The 18,464-nt window shown below is 42.6% G+C and overlaps 1 protein-coding gene across 1 annotated transcript; it reads right to left on the bottom strand.

Annotated features, from left to right (window-relative positions):
- Positions 1-763: 763 nt before the first annotated feature.
- On the bottom strand, positions 764-11,110 carry HAPLN4 (hyaluronan and proteoglycan link protein 4). Its single transcript, XM_075280459.1, has 5 exons — positions 11,004-11,110; positions 10,454-10,574; positions 8,912-9,274; positions 8,499-8,801; positions 764-1,295 (listed from the first exon to the last, which is right to left on the bottom strand). Exons 2-5 carry the CDS (start codon positions 10,572-10,574, stop codon positions 937-939), a joined length of 1,146 nt encoding a protein of 381 aa, XP_075136560.1. The 5' UTR covers positions 11,004-11,110; the 3' UTR covers positions 764-936.
- Positions 11,111-18,464: the final 7,354 nt, after the last annotated feature.

Genomic DNA, 18,464 nt, shown 5'->3' with positions numbered 1-18,464 from the left:
ATTCTATGCCCAGCATCCCCACTGAAATATATACTTGGACAATAGGCAATTACATGTTTGCTTTGATTTATTCCTAGTCCATCTTCTGAGTATAGAGAAGGCTAGCAGTGAATCAGATTATCTCTTCACGTCTATATCCCTGTCCCTGAAATGTACTGGGTTTATGGTAACAGAAACACTAAATTACCATCCCTCATACTAAACTCGTATCTCTCCTTGTACTTGCCTTGCCTCATACAATGCTGAAAGCATATGGTGGTCCAACAAAAACCTATAAGCTTCACAAGTGTAGTGACTTTGCCAAGAACCTCCAGTCACTACTCTAGTGACCCATTTTCACGCTAGTATCTACTAGCATTATTACACAATGGGATAGAACAGTCTCAAGATGATAAAATTAGCACCTTCATCTTCAATTATTCAGTGTGTATTTCAGGAATATGACTTCTGACATAGCATACTTCATCTCCACCCCAGAGGTTTTGTATTTCCACGGATTAACTATATTTCAATGTAGTATTTTTTTGTTAAGGAATTGTTGAGATAAAATGTAGCATAGCTGCACTATGGACAATGTCAGTCTTTCACTAAATGCAATTTGGGATGACAATATAATCCAGATGAAATTCATTTTCCTGAATTCTTCATTTGGTTTCCAGAATTTGACATCAGAATACATTTCTGTTTTTTTTCCTTCCACCCTCCCATGATGGTTTTATTTCGTCCTCAGTCTGGTATCTTTATTATGAGCTTACGGTAAATTTGTTATGTATTATGATTAATGACCATTTATCAAGCAATTTTATGTTGCTCCACATTGATAAGACACAAGCTTGTCTTTGTGATGCAGTGTGTGCTGATATATAAGTATATATATGTCGATCTTCATTTCAGATTATGAGAATCAGTGTTCAGGAAACTCCAACAACACAAGCGCTACACATGATTAGACTTCCATCGGTTGATACCATCTTTAATGTTTTCTTTTTCTTCATTTTCTTCTGCTTCATCTTTTCCCCTAAAGCAGTAGACCCCAAATAATTTATACTTTTTACTAGGAAACCCTAGGTTCCTCACCCCAGGCTCTGTTCCACCACATCTTTGTCGTGGATTTACAATGGGGTAGCGAACACTGCCATCACCAAGCCATCCAGCTTCACATCTGTCCAAAAGCTGCAGTTTCCAGGCTGAATAAAGTTGACCGACCTTGGCTAATTTATCCCCATTCTTCTCGCATGCTTGAGCAGCCTCTGGAAAACTCATCTTGTGAAATGTCTTCAAGAAATACACTCTGCCTAAAATTACAAATACGTATGCATTAATAAAGAGAACTCATATTTCCAAGTATTGATTTAAGATCTTGATATATCGATGTATATTCTACTTATTATTTGGGATAAACTAATATTGCATTATATACTATACCTTGGGGTTTGGAATGTTCTATATCATATGGATTATACTTATATTTGCAACAAACCGCATTATCTAAATTGTTGTTCTCCAACATTTCATGACTCAACAAAGCTTCCCAGATGCATCATTCTGCAAACTGCTGATGCATGATCACAAGACTGATGCAGACAGTGGCGTGGAAATGCTTGGTCGAGCAATATCATAGTACAAATAAATGGATATTGACCATCATATACTTAGAAATAAACTCCAGTATCCCTTGAATGAATACACTTATTAATACAAACAGTTGACTACACATCATCGCGTTTCCTACTGGGGAAGTATCCATGGAGAACTGGAATGTAAAATATATATATATATTTATATTTATATATATTTATTTATATATATTTATTTATATATATTTATATTTATATTTATTTATATATATAGATATATATATTTATATATATATATATATATATATAATAATAATAATACATTTTATTTATATAGCGCCAACATATTCCGCAGCGCTGTACAATTTGTAGGGTTAAAATACAGACAGATACATTACAAAGAGAATCATTTCACACAATGGGACTGAGGGCCCTGCTCGCAAGAGCTTACAATCTATGAGGTAGAGGGGGTGACACAAGAGGTAGCAGGGGCGGCATTACTTATACAGGGGTCAGACACTTCTGTAATAGAGGTGACTGTCATTACACAAACATAAAACTTTATGAGCCGTCACCAGTCGTGTCCTGTAACATGTGGATGGAGCTTGGACCTATAAAGTTATCCTGAGATGACATCATATCATGTGGGGTAATGTGGGAGCGGGGACAGAGGACGGTTAAGGGTTTACGTTAGACATTGTGATAGGCTTGTCTGAAAAGATGCGTCTTTAGTTTGCGTTTGAAACTGTAGAAATTGGGAGTTAATCTGATTGTCCGGGGTAGAGCATTCCAGAGAAGTGGTGCAGCTCGGGAGAAGTCTTGTATACCAGCATGGGAGGTTCTGATAATAGAGGATGTAAGTGTTAGGTCATTGAGTGAGCGGAGAGCACGGGTTGGGCGGTAGACAGAGATGAGGGAGGAAATGTAGGGAGGTGCAGCATTATGGAGAGCCTTGTGGATGAGTGTGATAACTTTATATTTTATTCTATATTGAATAGGCAGCCAATGTAGCGACTGGCACAGACCGGAGGCATCACTGTAGCGTCTAGCCTGATAGATGAGCCTGGCCGCTGCATTCAGAATAGATTGTAGAGGGGAGAGTTTAGTAAGGGAAAGACCGATTAGTAAGGAGTTACAGTAGTCAAGGCGAGAATGAATCAGAGAGACAATAAGTGTCTTTAGTGTATCTCTGGTAAGGAAAGGGCGTATTCTGGAGATGTTTTTGAGGTGGAGGTGACATGAACGTGCAAGTGATTCAACATGAGGGGTGAAGGAAAGGTCTGCGCCAAACATAACACCAAGGCAGCGGGCCTGCTGCCTAGGAGTTATAGTAAGGCCTGAGACTGAAATGGATATATCAGGGACAGATCTATTAGATGGTGGAAACAGTAGTAGTTCAGTCTTGGAGAGATTTAGTTTCAGATAGAGAGAGGACATGATATTTGAGACAGCAGAGAGTATATATATATATATATATATATATATATATATACAGTGTTGGCCAAAAGTATTGGCACCCCTGCAATTCTGTCAGATAATACTCATTTTCTTCCAGTAAATGATTGCAATCACAAATTCTTTGGTATTATTATCTTCATTTAATTTGTCTTCAATGGAAAACCACAAAAAGAATTGTCAAAAAGCCAAATTGGATATAACTCCACAGCAAACATAAAAAAGGGGGTGGATAAAAGTATTGGCACTGTTTGAAAAATCATGTGATGCTTCTCTAATTTGTGTAATCAACAGCACCTGTTACTTACCTGAGGTACCTAACAGGTGGTGGCAATAACTAAATCACACTTGCAGCCGGTTGAAATGGATTAAAGTTGACTCAGCCTCTTTCCTGTTTCCTTGTGTGTACCACATTGACCATGGAGAAAAGAAAGAAGACCAAAGAACTGTCTGAGGACTTGAGAAGCAAAATTGTGAGGAAGCATGAGCAATCTCAAGGCTACAAGTCCATCTCCAAAGACCTGAAAGTTCCTTTGTCTACCGTGTGCACTGTCATTAAGAAGTTTAAAGCCCATGGCACTGTGGCTAATCTCCCTAGATGTGGACGGAAAAGAAAAATTGACGAGAGATTTCAACGCAAGATTGTGCGGATGGTGGCTAAAGAACCTCAACTAACATCCAAACATATTCAAGCTGCCCTGCAGTCCGAGGGTACAACAGTGTCAACCCGTACTATCCGTCGGCGTCTGAATGAAAAGGGACTGTATGGTAGGATACCCTGGAAGACCCCACTTCTTACCCAGAGACATAAAAAAGCCAGGCTGGAGTTTACCAAAACTTACCTGAGAAAGCCAAAAACGTTTTGGAAGAATGTTCTCTGGTCAGATGAGACAAAAGTAGAGCTTTTTGGGAAAAGGCATCAACATAGAGTTTACAGGAAAAAAAAAGAGGCCTTCAAAGAAAAGAACACGGTCCCTACAGTCAAACATGGCGGAGGTTCCCTGATGTTTTGGGGTTGCTTTGCTGCCTCTGGCACCGGACTGCTTGACCGTGTGCATGGCATTATGAAGTCTGAAGACTACCAACAAATTTTGCAGCATAATGTAGGGCCCAGTGTGAAAAAGCTGGGTCTCCCTCAGAGGTCATAGGTTTTCCAGCAGGATAATGACCCAAAATACACTTCAAAAAGCACTAGAAAATGGTTTGAGAGAAAGCACTGGAGACTTCTAAAGTGGCCAGCAATGAGTCCAGACCTGAATCCCATAGAACATCTGTGGAGAGATCTCAAAATGGCAGTTTGGAGAAGGCACCCTTCAAATCTCAGGGACCTGGAGCAGTTTGCCAAAGAAGAATGGTCTACCGGAAGCGGTTGTTCGCAGTTATTTTGTCTAAAGGTTGTGCTACCAAGTATTAGGCTGAGGGTGCCAATGCTTTTATCCGGCCCATTTTTGGAGTTTTGTGTAAAATGATCAATGATTTGACTTTTTTTTCATTCTTTTTTGTGTTTTTTCATTGCAAGCAAAATAAATGAAGCTATTAATACCAAAGAGTTTGTGCTTGCAATCATTTTCTGGAAGAAACTGAGTATTATCTGACAGAATTGCAGGGGTGCCAATACTTTTGGCCAACACTGTATATTATAATAAATATTACAAAAAAACTGGAAAAAAAATCACAAGAAAATACAAAAGCTAAAAAATATAAAATCCCACATGTAATTTGTATCGCCACATCCATAAGTACCTGAATTATTCAATGACCAGACATGCGCCTCATAAAAAATACAAATAAAAACAAATGTCACGATTGTGTTTATTGTTCTTCCTGCTTTCCAAAAAAATAGTAAGAGATAAAAGAGTTACACGTACACTACAATCATAAAAAAAAGTTATAATTCCCAGAATATGTAGTAGTAAGACAGATACAATCTATACAAAATGGCTGTTATGATAATAGTATGCTATTATGGCACTGACCATTAACTATGCGCTCAGAGCAGCGCCGCACCTCCCATGAGGTGACCTGAAGCGACCGCTTCAGACGGCGTTATGTCAGGACCCCAGGGAGGGCGGCATTTTTGCTAACCTAAGCCAGTCCAGGACAAGCTGTCCTGGACTGGCTTAGCACCGAGCGGTGGTTTGGGGAGGCCACTGGAGCAGCGCTGCTCCAGCAGCCTCCCCTCACGCTCAGGCAGAGAGTAGGCCCTCTCCGTGCCTGCTCTCTGCCGGCGAACGGCGCTAAGCCCCGCCCCCTTCGATTCGCCACACCCCCTCCGCACAGCCACGCCCCCTCCTCCGGCGGGGGAGGGGGGGGCGGCTTCTATAGTTCGCCTCAGGTGGCGAAAGGGGCAGGTTCACCCCTGGCTCAGAGGGATGTAATATTAGGGCACAAAGCATTAAGGAGTTACAGACTCCATTGACATGTCTGTAACTAATATTTGTACAGTAGTTGAATTCTAGTGTCAGAGCCGCCAGTGGTTTAAACCTCAGAACCTGACAGATTATATTTAACCCACTGGAATCTTGCACAAGACTATATACGGTGTATAACTAGATAACAAAATGTTGTTCCAAGTTGAAATTCTTGCAAAGTCCCTCAAGGAACTACCTCTGGTATTACCAACAAAACTGCCTTAAAAATGGTCACTAGCGAAATATTTTTTTTCAGAGAAAAGGCTAATGTGCATAAGATATAGGAAATTGAAAATCTAACCTACCGTATTTTTCGGACTATAAGACGCAGGTTTTAGAGGAGGAAAATAGGGGGAAAAAATTTTGAAGCAAAAACTGGTAAAATATTTAATATATGGGAGTTGTAGTTTTGCAACAGCTGCAAGGCCACATTGACAGGTGACCCTGCAGCTGTACGGGGATGCATAGAGTGGTTTTTTTTGCGGGGCCAGAAGTACTTTTTAGTTATACCATTTTGGGGAATATCTATTGCTTAGATCACCTTTTATTGAAAAAAAAAAACGGTGGTTTATGATATATGATTTTCTACTTTTATATATATTCTAGGGACAGGAGGTGATTTAGAACTTTTATTTATTTCATATTTTTATTATATATTTTTAAAGCTTTTTTTTTTTTTTTTTACTATTCCGGGGGGGGGAATAAAATAGTAAAAAAAAAAAAAGCTTTAAAAATATATAATATTATATTTACTGTATTGCCGTCTATGGGACATTCTGTGTATTAGTATTACGGCTGGTCATAGACCCAGCCGCAATACTAATATATAGCAGTGACAGGCCTGGGAGCCTCATTAGGCTCCCGGCTGTCACCCAAACAGGTCGGCTCCTGCGATATCGCCGCGCAGGAGCCGGCCTGCAACTTTACAGGTACGGGGCCGGTGGGGACCGGCCCCGGGGGAGAAGAGGCCGCTGATACAGACTGCAGACCCGGCATCCGCTGTACTAGAGAGGTGGATGCCGGGGAGGGATAGACGCCGGGGCCTGAGACATCGCTGCGCTCCACTGTCCTGCATGAAGCCAGCGGCGGGGGGACGGAGGAGCGGAATAGCATCGCCCCTGCCGCTGCTGGCTTCATGCAGGACAGAGGATCGCAGCGATGTCGCAGGCCCCGGCACCTGTAATGGCATCTATCACTTGCCGGCTTCCGCCTCTCTATTACAGCGGATGCCAGGCGCCACATTCGGCCTATAAGACGCACCCTTCTTTTCCCCCCAAATTTGGGGGAAAAAAAGTGCGTCTTATAGTCCGAAAAATACGGTAAATAAAAGAAAGGTACTCTCAAAGACGCGGTCTTGTGGAAAGGTTGTATGTACAAGTTAACATTCTCCTATCTCAAGGATCAGCGTTCAATTTTATGTTTTGACTTGTGCAATTTTTGGTGTTAAAACTGATCCTTTCACATACCCTGCTTCTCTGCCCAGCGCTAGAAGGGCATAACCTTTGTGGGAAGATAAATCTCTACACTGTCTTGTGCTATGTATTGTTCAGCTGCCGTAAGGAGAGTCTTTACATAGATCGATAAGCATGTTCAGTGATGGACGAGATGGTCCACTTAACTCTTTTCAAGTATTTTTCTGCAGAAGCTTGAAGTGGAATACAGTACATAAAATGATTGACCCCAACAAAAATATCAAAAGCCGTCATATAAATGTAAGAGAGTGAGGCCTGTAGCTTAAGGTTAATAGGGGTTTTCCATCCAGGAAAGACCTAATGGTTATTCTAAACCCTTTTTATAATTTATCAGCCTATTCCTTTTTTTGTCCAAGATGGCGCCGCACTGACTGGCTGCCTCGATACAGAGCTCCAAGCTGAGAGCAACCTTTATCTTTCCTTTTCACTCTTTTTGTCTGTATCTTCAAGAATCCTCTACTCAAGCAACCTAGCACTATAAATTAGCAACTATAAATTGAATGGAAGACCCTGTGGAGTATTTTTTTTTCCTTTTGTTTCTATTGTTAAAGCATGGACAAACTCAAGACCTGATTCAGCTGGAGTTTCCTGTGTGGACATGTGCCTGTTACCATCCCCCCATGAGCTAAGGACAGCATGTCTCACCATGTGGCAGAGAAAGCTGGAGGAGAAACCTGCATGGAAGTGCGGACTTCTTCTTTCAAGGAGATGATTTTTGGAGTCTATTGCTGATGTGTGAAGATGCCTACAGCTGACTGGTATTTCTTTCTATTACTGTGGACACGTGGGACTCTGTTACAGCCTGGGAACCTACCATCACCCACTTACCCCAGGAGTTATGGAAGCTTGGCAAGAGAGCAGCACCATGTATACCTGGATGGCTTCAGACTTCTTTGGGGCAGTAGAACACAGTGGTAAGAAGAAAGGAGGAGGAGGGCTTGTGAAGAAGGACATTTGCGGCATTTTTTTGTGGTTAATGGACAATAGCGCTGATGCAAGATACCAAACTATCAGCTGTGAGCATGAGATCTCACTACCTACCAAAGGAACTACCACATGTTATCATGATAGCTGCATATGTCCCCCACCTCTGCAAAAAAGATGTTTCTGCCTGTTATATCTACATGCTGTGACCCCCTCCTCATGTCCTCCAACCACGGTCGGGCTGTATTATTAACATCACTTCACACAGAGAACTAAATGATCCTGCAGTGTGTCTGTGTTTCTTTCTTTTTAGTTGCTATGATTCCTAGGATTTCTCTATCTGCCATGAGCTTGTATGTGTTTTCTCTCTTGTTATATACTACTGTACCATCTATGAAACTGTATCACTGAAATTTCCCCATTGTGGGACTATTAAAGGATTATCTTATCTTATCTTAACCCAATGCTTGTTAATAATAAAGATAATGTAGAATAGAATTAGGGTATATTTACACTTTTAAAAAATCTTATTGAAATAATATATTTATATATATTTAAGCACTTGGTCTTGCTTGCAGATCAGTGATTTGTAGTAGTCAGATGATATATAATATTCACATTATCTAAAGAAAACAATTTGGTTCTAAAGGAAACTGTACCATTGAGATTGGATGTAAAACAGAAGGCATCATAGCGCTCATCGTCCTTGTGTCGGTAGCCGTAGTTTCTAACTCCAGTAGGGGTGTCCTTTTTTCCACATTCTTCACGAGGTTTGGCGATTGGATACTGCACTGAGCCATCCTGCAGCCATCCTGCATTGCACCAGTCAAGTCCATCCAGCCAGGCCTCATGAAGCTGGTCATATGAAGCCAAGATTCCATCCTGAAGCTTACAGGCCTTCTCTGCATCATGAAAGTTCATTTTATATCGCCCTAGTCGTGGATAGTAAGGGAAGATCACACCTGAAATAAAGGAAAAAAGAGCTGGGAATCCAAAGGAAAAACTGATTTGAAATGTTTAAAGCTATATGTAATCTTAATCATGGAAATACAGTGAATGAGAATCATTTTACCTTCTAAATCCAGTTTTACTGTCCCTGTGTCATCTTCCAACTCATTGGTCACCTCACACTCATACCTTCCATAATCATCCAGAGTAATATTATGGATGATGAGTGAAGCATCACCAGGGTCATGCTCTTGAAGAGACACGCGGTTCTTATAGGAGCCATATCCTTTACGTTCCTTCCCCAGAGCCACAAACACATCAATGAAGGATGACGGATCACTGATCTTAGACCACTTAATGCGCACTGGTGCAGGATCTTCTCCTGCATGTTCATAGTGGTAGCGGCATGGGAGAATAATGGAACCACCACGATGTGTAGTCACTATACCCGGAGCCGTCTGTACAATCACTTCACCAGTTTCATCCTCTGTAATGATAAAGCGAGGAAAGAGAAAATGAAGGTAATATGGTGAGAAAATTCATGTCATTTCCATTGTGAGTACTATATAGTAGTCTATGACAGATGAGTACATCCTATGCTTGTACTGACTTCAATCAAAGCTATTTTAAGGCTAAGGCCCCATGGGGCATCCCGCAGCACAAAAGTGCTGCTGGAAACATTGCGGTAGCACCACATTGCGGTTATTGCAACGCTTTAGACAGAAAGTTCACAGAGGTTTCCTCTGTGGACTTTCTGTTTCAATCCTACCTATGGGGAAAGCACCAGCAATTCTGTAGGTATAATTGACATGCTGCAATTTTCCAAAAATGTGCCAGTTTTGGAAATCAAAGCATGTCTGCACTATGATTTTTAGCACATATTGGGCATGGGATTCACTAGAATCCCATCCACTTTGCCCTGACTGTAAAACGCAGTGGCATTAAAAGGCCAAAAGCTTAGGGTCACAGGCATTCCCTTCTACCCTACATAGCCAAGGTGCAGCAGTGAATGACATTGCATCTGTCAGCTATAGTGCTTTAGCGTCTCCAAACTAATAGCTGCTAAATGGAAGCTATTTTGAAGCATGGATATAAAAAAAAAAAAAAAACATTGTTTCCGGAGTACCAATGTCACAGATAATTAGGAATCATATTTTGGCTGAATTCCAAGGATTCATTTGGTACCGTGTTAACTGGAACCTGGAATACAGCAAAATGTCCATCCAAATATAGAATTTAGTTTATTCTTAAAGGAGAGTTTAACAACATACAGAAATAACTAGCATTATAGTAGTTCAATCTGTAGTAGATTGTAGTACATTGTGGATATAACCAGTGGTCGGGTTATAAAGGGAGTATATTCCACTGTTCCCAAACTGGTGGTGCAGTGGGCTATAAACTACATGTAAGAGGCTTAACTTGCAGAGCTTGCACATGTACAAAGACATGATTTGGCCAACGTCCAGTATACCCTTCACCAAATCATAGTATATATAAAAAGGTTATGGACTGAAACATTATCACAAGGATCAGAAACATTTTATTTTACTGTTACGCTATAAATCAAGCCTGTATGTATCCAAATAGTGTATAGAGCCCACAATAAATGAGTTTATTTACATCAGACACTTGTACAAAGAAGTGCAAACTTGGAGCCGGTACTAACCTTGAACATGGACTATTTTTCTCTGGCCCCTGCTACTCTCTGCACAAAGAGTAGAATGGAGAAGGACAGCCAAGTACAGAGCACAGAAGGGATAGGAGATTGTTAGATACCCAAAGGCCATCTAGGGGACAGAGTGGACACCAAGTAAATAAGGAGTCAGTAAGTTGGAATGATACATGCACACACATCAATAGAGGATGATGGAAAATGCCACCATTTGGGATGACTGCAGGTGTACATTGTATACAGAATCGCAGTCATATTATATTTCCAATCTGTAAGAATAAGAAAGTTGAGGGTAACCACTTTCTTTGATTTACAGCAATAACTCTGACTATGGTTATAGCACAAGAATTCATTATGTATTGAATGTATAATGAGGAAGAGATAGAAGGAGAAACCACAGTTACATGGTGATAGTTAGGGCATGATAGACAAGAGGTTAAAAGAAAGAGTGATCCGAGAAAGGAATAATACAATCCGGACTAAAAGTGCTGAGAATTATAAATATGTATAGAAAATGACGAAGAAAGAAATCATCTAAAATTACCTTTCAGCTCCTGTTCACATTGACCTCAGGAATTTAAGAGTCTCACAGATATTTCAGTCTGTTCCTGCATCCAGCATTATGTGAACTGCACCAAAACACTGAGACACCCCCTTCCCCTCCTTCCTCCTTCTTGCAGAGCTTGAGCTGGGATGGAGGGGGGAGAGATAGGGAGCTTGCAGCTCCGTGTCCCGTAGCTCAGTACTGCAGTACTGTACCTCTCACATCCTGCATTGCTAGACTGCAGGGGCAGACTGCACCAAAGTGCCCCTAATAAAACACACGACAATGCGCTGACGAATAAACCCTAGGTAGTATTTTCAGAACTCACAAACACAAAATCCTGAAATGTAGAGTTCAGGTTTGCCAAACATTATTCTTAGCCAATATATACTGTACACAACAAAGTAAACTTTCTAGACTTACTTACTTACTTACTTACTTACTAGACTTTCTAAACTTACTATTTGTGTTGCGGAAAATGCAGTGTTTTTTGTTGCAGATTTTGTTGCGGTTTTTTGAGCCAAAGCCAAGAGTGTTACAAGAGGAATGGGAGATATATATAAAGTACTTCTACTTCAGTCTTCTGTGCAGTCAACTTCTGGCTTTGGCTCAAAAAAACGCAATAAAATCTGCAACAAAAAAGATGCATTTCCACAACCTAGAGGAAAACATAATCCTAGCTTAAAATGTTCTGGATTAGGGATAAGGATTTAGAGCTGTTTCTCAAATTGTATGCTATGTCCGTTTTATCAGCGTAATTTTAATGAGAGAGTACAGAAGACATATTAGAAAATTTGTGCACAAAACAAAGTCTATAAAGACATGGTTCGACATGAGGTGGAGGTGTAGAAGAATTTGAGGGATCTGAACTCCATGGAACATTTTTGGACGCATTGGAATGTCGATTGCATACCTTCCTATTCAACATCAGTGTCTAACGTCACAAATACTTTTATGGGTGATTGGGCAGAAAAATCCATAGACACACTCCAAAATCTTGTAGAAAACGTACCCAGTTATGCTGCAACTGTTTTGGAATGTCCAAAAAGCCATATAATCTATACCTTAAATGGATTTTATGCCGTGAGGTGTTTTTTTTACACTCTATCTACAGGATAGGTTCTCGGTATCTGTTCAGTGCGAGTTGGACACCCAGACCCTGTATCCATTATTTGATCTGGCCATAGCCTGCCACCAGAAGGTAGTGCAATTGCGGGAGCCATAAGCAGCTCTGCTCCTATTCAACAGAACCCATCCACTGCAGCTGTGCCTATTACTTGTATAGGAGTAGAACTACTTCCAGCCCAGTGTAGTGTAAATTTAGTGTTAAATTAACCTCCATTGATGATATACTTATGGCCTATCCAGTACATAGATGATAAATAATAATCCTTATTTATATAGTGCTAACATATTCTGTAGCACTTTACAAATAACACCTTGGGACCTTTATACATGAACTGTGAGCTCTCCTAACATGTCTGTTTTATTATGCATCTCCATAAAATAACAATGTTCAACTTTCTCAGTGATGTTTACCTACTGCAAGCCACACTACTTACTCATTGTAGAAACTGTACAGTCATGGCCAAAAATTTTGAGAATGACACAAATATTATATTTTCACATGATCTGCTGGCCTCTGGTTTTTATGTGTGTTTGTCAGATGTTTTTATCACATACAGAAATATAATTGCAATCATATTATGAGTAACAAAAGCTTATATTGACAGAATGAGTTAATGCAGCAAGTCAATATTTGCAGTGTTGACCCTTCTTCTTCAGGACCTCTGCAATTCCCCATCATGCTGGAAAAGGCATTGTTGATCGCCAAACTGCTCTTGGACGGTTGGGAGAAGTTGATCTTGGAGGACATTATGGTACCATTCTTTATTCATGGCTGTGTTTTTAGGCAAGACTGTGAGAGAGCCGATTCCCTTGGCTGAGAAGCAACCCCACACATGAATGGTTTCAGGATGCTTTACAGTTGGCATGAGACAAGACTGGTGGTAGCGCTCACCTCGTCTTCTCCGAATAAGCTGTTTTCCAGATGTCCCAAACAATCAAAAAGGGGATTCATCAGAGAAAATGACTTTACCCCAGTCCTCAGCAGTCCACTCCCTGTACCTTTTGCAGAATATCAGTCTATCCCTGATGTTTTTTTCTGTAGAGAAGTGGCTTCTTTGCTGCCCTCCTTGAGACCAGGCCTTGCTCCAAGAGTCTCTGTCTCACAGTGCGTGCAGATGCACTCACACCTGCCTGCTGCCATTCCTCAGCAAGCTCTGCACTGCTGGTAGCCCGATCCCGCAGCTGAAACACTTTTAAGAGACGGTCCTGGCGCTTGCTGGCCTTTCTTGGACACCCTGGAGCCTTTTTGCCAACAATGGAACCTCTCTCCTTGAAGTTCTTGATGATGCGATAGATTGTTGACTGAGGTGCAATCTTTCTAGCTGCGATACTCTTCCCTGTTAGGCCATTTTTGTGCAGTGCAATGATGACTGCACGTGTTTCTTTAGAGATAACCATGGTTAACAGAAGAGAAAAAATGATGCCAAGTACCAGCCTCCTTTTGAAGTGTCCAGTGGTGTCATTCCTACTTAATCATGACAGATTGATCGCCAGCCCTGTCCTCATCAACACCCACACCTGTGTTAATGGAGCAATCACTGAAACAATGTTAGCTGGTCCTTTTAAGGCAGGGCTGCAATGATGTTGAAATGTGTTTTGGGGGATAAAGTTCATTTTCTAGGCAAATATTGACTTTGCAAGTAATTGCTGTTAAGCTAATCACTCTTTATAACATTCTGGAGTATATGCAAATTGCCATTAGACAGAATTATCTGCTGAGAAACGTTCTTTCTGGAGTTTTCTCATCTCACCCACCTTAGTAGTCTGGGTGAGATGTACACCCCCTCCATTACCTGGCCGGCCATCGACTTACACTATTTATTAGCAAAACAGATGACTCCGAAAATAGACTCCACCGCAACAATGTGACAATAGTGGAAGTCTCTAAAAAAGCAGATGGAAAGAACACTACTGAGTTTTTTAAGGCTACCTTCTCTAGCTTATATAAGATGGGACTTCATTATTCTTTTGTATTGCCAAAGGCTATAATACTCATCAGCTAAGTACTCTGCTTATCCTCCATGAACCCTGCATGCAGGGTTTTTCTGTCCGCTTGAGAAGTCGGACATCTTCACTTGTGGACAGGGAAGGACGGGCACGGAGTGCAAAAGAACACACCCGATGCCCATGATGTACATGATATAACAGAAGAAAAAATAACAAACAACAAGTAAAAAAAACGCCAACACGTTTCGAGGTACTCTACCCCTTAGTCATGCCATGACTAAGGGGTAGAGTACCTCGAAACGTGTCGGCGTTTTTTTTACTTGTTGTTTGTTATTTTTTCTTCTGTTATATCATGTACATCATTATGGATTTTTAAAAAGATTTATTAAAAGTTGAATTTTAATTGGACCAAAGTATTGCGGACCTCAACAATTTGTTACCTTCACATGAAAGCTTTTCTCTTTGGAGTCCAGAGATTTGGAAGGTCGTGCACCCTTTGGTTTCCATTATATGGTGAGTGACAGTGTCTGCTTTTTTTGAACATATTTTCTGCATGTATTTTTTTTAGATCTGATGAAGAGGTGGAATCCTGTGTGAATCCAAGTAAACCCCGAAACGCGTCATCTGAATAAACTACAATAATTGTTTTTAAATTGGTCCGAGTGAGCGCGTTCTACTTTTTCCCTGGTATATCCAGTACTTACCCACTATGATCTTCGACCTGTGGTCGTGAGTTCAACGCAGCCATCGTATACTCGGCATACTTTGAAAGAGATTTCATTTACCTAAAATTGTTTTTTTTTTCGCTAAGGCGAACTATTCCTGCTATTTCCAAGATCTAAAAGGAAGCGCGGTTTTTCTTGTCTATTTTTCTGTATAAAAAAAAAACACAAAATCTGCATCAAAAAATGCATTTCCGCAATGTGGGGCCTTAGCCTTAAAAAGTTTTTGTAGTAGCAGAAACCACATTTGCAGTAAAAAAAAAAAAAAAGTGTCCATCCTGAACCAAGGAAATTGTCCTCGTCCTGAAGTGGTTAAAGTAGAAGGTTCTAACACTGCATCTGTCTTGCTTACATCACCTTAGTTAATTAGTTAACCACAATTACCCCTGTCTCACAGACCAGATGCCTTGGGGTAACCCTAGACTCTGACCTATCCTTCAAGTCACACAGTGGCGGATCCAGGCTTTGCGGGGCCCTGGGCAATTGACTTTTGCGGGGCCCTAGTTACCGGGGGGTCTGGGGGTTCTCCTCCAGGATTTTTTGAAAAAATTAGCCCTAAAAATGCGTTTTTGAGGCTTTTTTTACCCCCACCCCACTGTATTATATGCACCTCAGTACGGTACCCCCACCCCACTGTATTATATGCACCTCAGTACCCCTCCCCACTGTATTATATGCACCTCAGTACCCCCCCCCACTGTATTATATACGCCTCAGTACCCCCTCACTGTATTATATACTCCTCAGTACCCCTTTACTGTATTATATACTCCTCAGTACCCCCCACTGTATTATATACTCCAGTCCTCAGTACAACAAACACATCATACTGTCATACACTGACTTACCCATGTGAAGAGCCACAGGCCACAGCCGAGCGTCCTCCTCCTTCAGACTGCACTGCAGGACTGGAGCGATGACGTCATTGCGCCTGCGTCGGCCTGGCTACACTGACAGCTTTCAGTTCTATGTCTGTGCATAGAACTGAAAGCACAGCAGCGATCCGCTCACTATCAGGGAATCGAATCGGATTCCCTGTTATTTAGTGAGCGATCCACACAGTGGCATAACTAGGAATGGCGGGGCCCCGTGGCGAACTTTTGACATGCCCCCCCCCCCCCCCCGACACCGAAGATCTCGACCGAGTCCCTCCTACGCATTCCTGCGCGCTCTATTATGCCCCATAGTGGACCCTGCACACAGTATTATGCCCCATAGTGGCCCCTGCACACAGTATTATCCCCCATAGTGGCCCCTGCACACAGAATTATCCCCCATAGTGGCCCCTGCACACAGTATTATGTCCCATAGTGGCCCCTGCACACCGTATTATACCCCATAGTGGCCCCTGTACACAGTATTATGTCCCATAGTGGCCCCTGCACACAGTATTATGCCCCATAGTGGCCCCTGCACACAGTATTATGTCCCATAGTAACCCCTGCACACAGTATTATGTCCCATAGTGGCCCCTGCACACAGTATTATGTCCCATAGTGGCCCCTGCACACCGTATTATACCCCATAGTGGCCCCTGCACACAGTATTATGCCCCATAGTGGCCCCTGCACACAGTATTATGTCCCATAGTGGCCCCTGCACACAGTATTATACCCAATAGTGGCCCCTGCACACATTATTATGTCCCTTAGAGGCCCCTGCACACAGTATTATGTCCCTTAGAGGCCCCTGCACACAGTATTATGTCCCATAGTGGCCCCTGCACACAGTATTATGTCCCATAGTGGCCCCTGCAGGACTAAATACTGTCACGTCACCCGCTGACCGCTATACCAGGACAATTGTGGATAAAAAATCTGGTCATGTGCATTACAATTTAGTAACTCCATGTGCCTCATATTAATAGCAGTTAACCCCATCATGTCCCCCTCACATTAACCCTTGTGTACCTCACATAAGAGTAACTGATATGTGAGAGACATGGAGGTAATAATAAAGTATCTTCATTATTAGTACCCCCATATGTCTTACATATCAGTAACTCTTATGGTGAGGCATACAGGGGTTAATGTGAGGGACATGATAGGGTTAACTGCTATTAATATGAGGCACATGGAGTTACTAAAACAAAAGTAATCACCCCAAATGCCTGATATTAATAAGTAAAGTAACCCCAGTATGTACCTGTTACCTGTTTTCTTTCTTCAGTTTCAGTTTCCTGGAGCAGCTTCTTCCTCTCTTCTGGTGTGCAGGACGGCAGGAGCTCGGCAGGGATAAGCCCCGCCCCCTCCTCTCATTGGTGGGCAGAGGACAGGCAGAGAAAGGGAGGGGGGAGAGAGGGAGCGTCCTGAAGCGCTGACAGGAGCCAGAGCTGCAGCTCCTGTGTCTCAGCCGTTGCTGCAGCTTCGGGGCCCCCTGTTGGTGGAAAGTATTCCACCAACAGGGGGCCCTGATCATTATACTCCCCCTGTACCACCTTCCCCCTCTCTAGGTATCGCTGCGCATCAGATACTTGGAGTGGGCGGACGGTGGGCATCTGCAGGCAGCGCTGATGAGCTGACTGTCTGTCACTGTCTGTGTCTGATGCCGTGGGGCCTCGGAGGTGGAGGAGGGAGGGTGCAGAGCGCTTCAGGGCCGGGCCTGTCCGGCCTGTGTCGTGCCTTGCATGGCGCGGGGCCCCGCTAGGCGCGGGGCCCCGGGCGGTTGCCCGGCCTGCCCGGCCCTGGATCCACCCCTGAAGTCACATGCTCAAACCCTCAACACCTCCTGCCGCCTCCAGCTCAAGAACATCCATCGAATCCGCTCCTTCCTCACCCCTGAAACTACCAAGATGCTTGTCCAAGCCCTCATAATCTCCCGCTTAGACTACTGCAACACCCTTCTCCATGGACTCCCAGCTAACACCCTCACCCCCCTCCAGTCCACCTTAAACTGCGCTGCTCGTTTAATTCACCTCTCCCCCCGTCTTCATCGGCTGCTCTCCTCTGCCAGTCCCTCCACTGGCTACCCATAGCCCAGCGAATCGAGTTCAAGCTACTAACGTTATTATACAAAGCGATCCACAACCTGTCCCCTCCATATATCTCGGACCTAATCTTCCGCTACCTGCCCACACGTAACCTCAGATCCTCCAACGACCTCCTACTCCGCTCTGCTCTCATTCGCTCCTCACACAACCGCCTTCAAGATTTCTCCCGTGCATCCCCCATACTCTGGAACTCCTTACCAAGACACATAAGACTGACCCCCACAATCACAGGATTCAAGAAGGCCCTGAAGACTCACCTATTCAGGAAGGTCTACAACCTCCAATAACACTATCACCGCACTGCCATCTGAACTGTCTCCCCCCCTCCTTCTGTCTCTACCCCCTTCCCCCATAGATTGTAAGCCATCGCGGGCAGGGCCCTCTACCCCACTGTGCCAGCCGATCACTGTTAGTATTGTTAGAGTTAAGTCCTCCATCTTTGTATTTTGGCAGCCATCTTGTAATCTTTCACATATAAACTGTATAAGTATGTGTTTTTTCTTCTTAAGTCAAGGAGGCCCTTTGTTAGACTTTAAGGAATGTGATAATGAACGTTAATGCATAGGTTGCTAATCCTTATCTCTCAAGGGCCTCATTTTGAGAAGATGCAGCTGACTTTGTATATCTCTTACCTCCTTTACATGATGTATGTATTAATCTTATGGTATCTGGGCA

The sequence above is a fragment of the Leptodactylus fuscus genome, chromosome 1 (genome assembly GCF_031893055.1).
Source record: "Leptodactylus fuscus isolate aLepFus1 chromosome 1, aLepFus1.hap2, whole genome shotgun sequence".
In the NCBI taxonomy this organism is placed as follows: Eukaryota; Metazoa; Chordata; class Amphibia; order Anura; family Leptodactylidae; genus Leptodactylus; species Leptodactylus fuscus.
This window is presented reverse-complemented; position numbering and strand designations above follow the sequence as displayed.